At 35.0% G+C, this 7,500-nt stretch overlaps 1 protein-coding gene across 1 annotated transcript; it reads left to right on the forward strand.

The window, feature by feature from the left end:
• Positions 1-2,090: 2,090 nt before the first annotated feature.
• Positions 2,091-2,746, forward strand: HELRODRAFT_147202 (hypothetical protein; the record flags this gene model as incomplete). Its single annotated transcript, XM_009031150.1, has 2 exons — positions 2,091-2,322; positions 2,664-2,746. Coding segments are annotated over 2 exons (315 nt in total), but the record flags the coding sequence as incomplete, so codon positions are not given.
• Positions 2,747-7,500: the final 4,754 nt, after the last annotated feature.

Raw genomic sequence — 7,500 nt, forward strand, 5'->3', positions numbered from 1 at the left:
TTATTTTGATTTTATAAACTAAACGTTCACCAAAAAACTTTAGTGAGAAAAATCGAAAAAACGAACTACAAACATATTAACGCCAAACATTCGGTAGAATTTATAGAATATTGTAAAAATTATGGTCTATTACCAACATATATATATATATATATACAATATATAATATATATATATATCATATTATAATGAGAAACAATGTTGTGAGCACATTCTTATGAACACAAGTTGGCAAACATTAAAACAACTAGCTGTTTCTCCTTCTATGGAAAAAAGGTAATGTAGTTTGTAATTTTGTATTTATACAAAACGTGTATATATATACATACTTTTATGTACATTTGTGCGTATTTAAGCATTGTATGTATCTTTTATAAAATTTTTTTTAGATATATATACATCCTCTATATTTGATCATATATATATATATCTAAAAATGGGATCTAATCTTTCATGTATATATATGCCTATGGATTCATTCTGATTTAACATTCACCGCTTCTATATATATGCTCTGACATAGGCAAAATCATACATACACACCAACACACACACACACACACACACCTACACAAACACACACATACATATAATATATATATATATATATATATATATATATATACTTTTAGGTACATTTTTATACAAACAAACGTATGCACGAATACATACATACATATACGCACAAATACATATAATACACATATCGCATACATTTGTATTAAACTCGGCACACACACATACGGATCCAGGCTGGGATCGAGCGGTTCTCATACATGTTTAGAGATGTTACATACCGACCGATACCGTGACGAGCGCTCCTGCAGGCTGGCATGCAAGTAGCCAAGTATTTAGCAATAAATTTAGCCTGTGTAAGATGCAGGACAAACATCATTTAGATTGCTCTGTTTGCCTGCCTCTGATCGCCACATAGTTTTTGTTTGCCAAACTCTATATTTTTTCTCTCTATTTTTCTCTTCTTCTTTCGTTCTGATTTTTGTTTGGGTGTGCGTTGTATAGGAATGTATCAGTTAATATTATAGGCATCTGCACGTGAGTGGCGTATGTTTGCTCTTTCTTCTCTCTCACTCACTCTCCGACTTAGTACAAACAAAGAAATGTTTGCTCCGGCTACTATCGAAATGATGACCAAAACTTCTAAAGAGCAGCTTGTAATCCTTGAGTCTCAACAATCTTTTCAAGAACATTCCAACAACAACAACAACAACGTCAACAGCAGCAACAGCAGTGACTACAACAACGACAACAGTGCAAATACAATTGGCAATATCGACGACGACGATAACATTACTAACAACAACAACAACAACGTTGAAGGTAGCAACAGCAAAATTGTTGTACACGGACGAGATTATCGAAAATTTTCGAACGCAAAACAACAACAACACCACAACAACAACAACAACAACAACAACGCTTTCTACAACATGACAGTAGTTCCAGATGACAACTACTCCAACGATCAATACTCGTCAGCTTGCCAGTACATGGATTCGGATTGGAATAAGTATTCGAATAAAATCTCGACTCGAATCCACCAAATCGATAATTCGGATTGCTATAACCGACTGTCAAACGATTCGTCGAGTAACAACAACCAAGATAGTAGTGACATCGTCAGCCAAGGACCTTATCAAATAACCGGCTCTTCCAACTTGGTGGTTAGTAACTTTTTATACTCTAACGAATACACTGCTGTGAAACCGATCGATACCGATTTTGAAACAAATAACAATAACATTGGTCCCGATTACGATACAATCCAAAACCGATTACCGCCGATGCAATATTATTCGGATAAAAATTGCGAGTACGACAGCAGCGTAAACGCATTCAGAATGGATTACCAACCGATTTTAACACCGAACATATCAGCCATTCCTGGCGGTCAGTTCTACTCGAACATCCAAGCCGATCCGACATCCTTTCACGAGGCATACTCCACTCTCCCGTGCTGTTTTAAAGATGAAAATACCGATTTCAATCAAGAAAACCGACCCTACGACCCAACCCTATCATCTTCCGCTTCTTCATCGTCCTCCTACGCCTACCATTCTTCACACGGGCCCCGAAACTACTCGCACACCAAGCCCCCCTACTCCTACATCTCCCTCATAACCTGGGCCATCCAGTCATCCCCATCCAAAATGTGCACCCTGAATGAAATCTACAGCATGATCACCGAACTGTTTCCGTTTTACAGGCAGAACCAGCAGCGATGGCAGAACTCCATCCGACACAGTCTGTCGTTTAATGACTGTTTTGTCAAAGTCTCGAGGTCGCCAGACAGGCCAGGAAAAGGTTGGCGTGTACATTTTAAGAGTTTTTTAGAAAAATTAGCCATTGTTATTCTAATATAAAACAATAGAATAAAAAAATATTTTATTTTTATAATTAAAATATAATCAGATTGATAAAGCAATCAGAATGTTGTTAATGTTAAATTACCGTCTTCGTTGCAAGCAAGTGCAGTCAGTTGATCACAAATCAAATAAAACAAAAACGAATATATGAAAAAATTTTAACGCTTGAAACAAACAACGGCTAACCACCACCAATCACTACCAACCACCAACCAACTAACCACCAACCACCAACCAACTAACTACAACCACCAACCAACCACCACCAACCACCACCAGGCAGCTACTGGACCTTGCATCCAAACAGCGGCAACATGTTCGAGAACGGTTGCTATTTGAGGCGACAGAAGCGATTCAAATGCCCTACGAGGCAGGCCATCAAACAGGCGCAACGATTGCAGCAACACTCACAAACACAAAAATCATCAACGACAACGACCAGCAACGTCACTGAAATAGACAAACACAGCAGCAGCAACAGCAGCAGCTCTACTACTTCTAGAGACATCAAACAAAGCCAAAATTCTTCAAAAACAAACTCAACCAACGTCAGATCGTCAAAATCTGACATACCGTCTAAATCTAACCTGACGAAATTGAAACCAGAACTTCCCAGCAAAAGTACTAACGAGCATAGAGGAGCTGGTGTCGGAAATAGCGAAAGTAGGGGAAACAATGATAATAGAGTTAGTAGTTCGGACGAAAGCTTGTTTAAAACTTCATTCGTCGAGGCTGACTCCAGCGCTATGATCAGTTGCACGAAATCCAACTCTGAAGGTAAGAAGGCAGGCCCAGACGATAGGAAGGGCCCGGAGGGGCTGCCAGCTGGCGGGAAAAAATCAAAAATTTCAACCGACACAAGGATTGGAGATTCAGGTTTTAGAAAAAAAATTCTTGCAGTTTATGTTTATATAAAAGAAATGTTTATTTAAATGTTTTTTCTAACTTGTAATAGCACTTCCATGGAGATTATTACCATTTGGTGGCAAAATTTTCATATAAGATTCATTCATACTTTTATTTCATTCCTGCAAACAAAATTAGTTAAATTATTTTGAAAACAAATAAATAATTATAATTATGATATAATAATACAAAAATTTAATGTAATATACTGCAACAACTACAACAACAACAGAAAAATGCCAACAACAGCAACAGCAGCAGCAAATACATCAACAACAACAACATCCAAACTCTCTCGTGTCAGCCAACAACAGATTCTCGAAGTTTCTAGAACTTTGTCCATCTTCTGATACAAAAACAACAACGAAAGCAAACACAATAACATCATCTACAACAACATCAGCAGCAACAACAACAACAACAACAACAACAACATCACCATCAACAACAACAACAGCAGCAGCAGCATTCAAACAAACTCCAACACAGCATCAACTTTCGAAATGTACGAATGGGAAAAGTTACAATCCCGACAAAAACAAAAAGAACAACAACAACAACAACAGCAACAACAATCATAACATTAATAATAATACCAGCAAAAATAAAAGCAGCAATAACGACAACAGTAACAACATTCATGACATCAATAGAGCTAGTAGTGCTAACAGCAAAGTTCATCACAACAACATCAACAACAACAACATCAACAACATCAACAACAACAACAACAACAATAATAATAATAATAATAATAATAGTGCTAAAAATAGCATCAGCACTGCCACCAAAGACATAAAATTAGACAGAAATAACAACGTGGATGGAACGATACGAAATAACAATGCAGGCGTTGTTGGTAAAATCAACAACAAAGCTTGTTTTTCTAACAACAACATCAATAAAAACATCAACAACAACAACAACAAAGACATCAACAACAACAACAACAACAATGACATCAATAACATCGGCAACAGTTACATCAACAACCATTTAAGCGAACATTCGTCCATTGAAAATCAATATACCTCGCTGCTTGCCTCATATTACTACAACAACAACATCAGCAACAACAACATCAACAACAACAACAACATCCATGACATCAACACAAACCCATACAACCAGCTAACAACGACAACATCGACAACGTCAACACAATTTTATCAATCAGTCAAGAATTTTAATACTGCTAACTACAATAGCAACGATGATGCTTACATTAACAACAGCAACAACAACTACGACAGTAACTACTCTTACTTCTCAACGACGACGACATCAACAACATCAATAACAACAACAACAACACAACTATACAAATACCAGCAAAACCAAGTGCCAACACATCAACAACAACAACAACAACAACAACTTCATCAACAATATTTTAAGCATCCGTTTTCAATAACAAGTTTAGTCTCGGATACCGATATGTTCGATAGATTCGTCGGTAAAATAAGCTCCACATCATCGTTTTCGTTCGGTTACGGTCAAAATTATCCAGAACAACAACAACAACAACAACAGCATATCGATTTATCTCAACAACTTCAACAACAATCAATTCAAAATGATTGGTTTTCATTTCATTGGGATGAAAATAATTGTTATAATAATAATAATAATAATAATAATAGCTGAAATTATTTTAATTGCTATAATAATAATAATATATAATAATAATTATAATATTTATTATTATAATTATGACAATAATAATATTTGTATGTTCATTTGTTCAGTTCAGTTGTTCAGGCACGAATTCATGCATTTGTCATTCATTTACTTGTTTATCTGTTTAACCATTAATTCATTCACCTACTCAATCACCAACTCATTCATTCATTTAATCATTCATTCATTCATTCGCTCACCTTTTCATCCGTTCATCCATCCATCCATCCATCATTCCATCCATCCGTTCATCCATCAAACCATCCATCCATCCATCCATCATTCCATCCATCCGTTCATCCATCAAACCATCCATCCATCCATCCATCCATCATTCCATCCATCCTTTCATTCATCTATCTACACGCGCATTTGAACACTCTAAAAACATCAACCGGATTAATTTAAGTTGTACACACATACATACAAACACACACACACACACACACACACACACACACACACACACACATATATATATATATATATATATAATGATATTATATATGTTATTTATTATGGAGTAGTTGAACTATAAAGAGATTATCTATGTTAAAACTTTTGTATTTTTTTAAAGTGCGTATACTGTGTGGATATGTGTGTATATATGCGTGTAGATGTGTATGTGTGTGTGTTTATGTGTGTGTGTTGTGTGTGTGTTTATGTGTGTGTGTTGTGTGTGTGTTTTCAGAGCTTCGGAAGTGATTTAACGGTTTCAATTTCCATTAAATATAATTGGTAAATTTTTGTATGCATGATTACATGTGTGTTTGTGTGCGTGTGTATGTGTGTGTGCGTGTATGTGTGTATGCATGTATGTGTATGTATGTGTGTATGTATGTGTTATGAACATTTATTTACATGTATTTGTAGAGTCGGATTTCCAGATTGGAATTTTTTTTAAATTTCCCCCTCGTCATTCAAACCTCCGCGAAATATTTATTGCTAAATAAAATTTCGTTTCGTATCGTTTCGTATCGATTCGTTTCGATTCGTTTCGATTGTACGAATGTACGTTTTGTACCCTCGTTTGCTCTTTTGTTGATTCTTTTAATGAAATTATTGACAATGTTGTTTAAATTGTAATGAAGAGTAATTAATTGAACATGGAAGTTGATGTTATTATTATTGTTATTATTATTATTATTACTATTATTTAGTTTTCTATAAATTTTTCTAATCACGCTGAAAATAGCAACAACAACAACATAGAACAACAACAACATAGAACAACAACAACATAGAACAACAACAACATAGAACAACAACAACATAGAACAACAACAACATATAACAACAACGACAACAACATAGAACAACAACATAGAACAACAACAACAACAACAACATAGAACAACAACATAGAACAACAACAACAACAACAACATAGAACAACAACAACAACATAGAACAACAACAACAACATAGAACAACAACAACAACATATAACAACAACATCACCGGTGACGTCAACGAAATCAAAAACAACAAACAAACAAACATTTATGTAGCGCCTAATTGAAAGTTACGGCCATTACTTACGATAAAGAAAAGTTATGCAAATTCACTAACGTCCACACGTTTATCTAATATAACACGATGCTAATTTGGCCGCCAAAATTGAAAAGATGATGATGAAGAAGAAGATGATGATGAAGAGGAAGAAGAAGAAGAAGAAGATGATGATGATGATGATGATGAAGAAGATGATGAAGAAGATGATGAGAAGGAGGAAGATGATGATGATGTTGTTGTTTGTTGTTGATAATGGTTATGAATACACCCAGGTACCTTTACGTACGTACGTACGTACACACTACACACACACACACATACACACACATACACACACGCACACACACACATATTTGTTTAGCTCTATCCAGTATTTAGCATATATTTGATGGAGCCGATATTATGATGATAATCATGGAAAAACGAAATTCGCGAAAATGCCGTGAAACGCAATTAGGAACTGTTACTGACACTGAAGCAATATCTAAGAGCAAACCTGTAATTATATACGTTTGTATGTCTAGATGTTTGTATGTCTGGATGTATGTATGTTTGTAGGTTTGTATGTTTGTATGACTGGATGTTTGTAGGCTTGAATGTTTGTATGACTGGATGTTTGTAGGCCTGAATGTTTGTATGGCTGGATGTTTGAATGTTTGTATGACTGGATGTTTGAATGTTTGTATGACTGGATGTTTGAATGTCTGTATGACTGGATGTTTGTAGGTTTGTATGTTTGAATGTTTGAATGTTTGTAAGTTTGTTTGTTTGTATGTCTGGATGTTTGTAGGTTTGTATGTTTGTATGTCTGGATGTTTGTAGGTTTGTATGTTAGTATGTATGTACGAATATATGTATGCATGTACTGTGTAGGTGGCCATATTAGATGAATTTCATTCATTTTTCTGTCCATTCATTTATTCATTCATCTGTCTATTCATTCATTCATTCATTCATTCATTCATTCATTCATTCATTCATTCATTCATTCATTCATTCATTCATTCATTCATTC

This window comes from Helobdella robusta (assembly GCF_000326865.2).
Source record: "Helobdella robusta unplaced genomic scaffold HELROscaffold_70, whole genome shotgun sequence".
NCBI lineage: Eukaryota > Metazoa > Annelida > Clitellata > Rhynchobdellida > Glossiphoniidae > Helobdella > Helobdella robusta.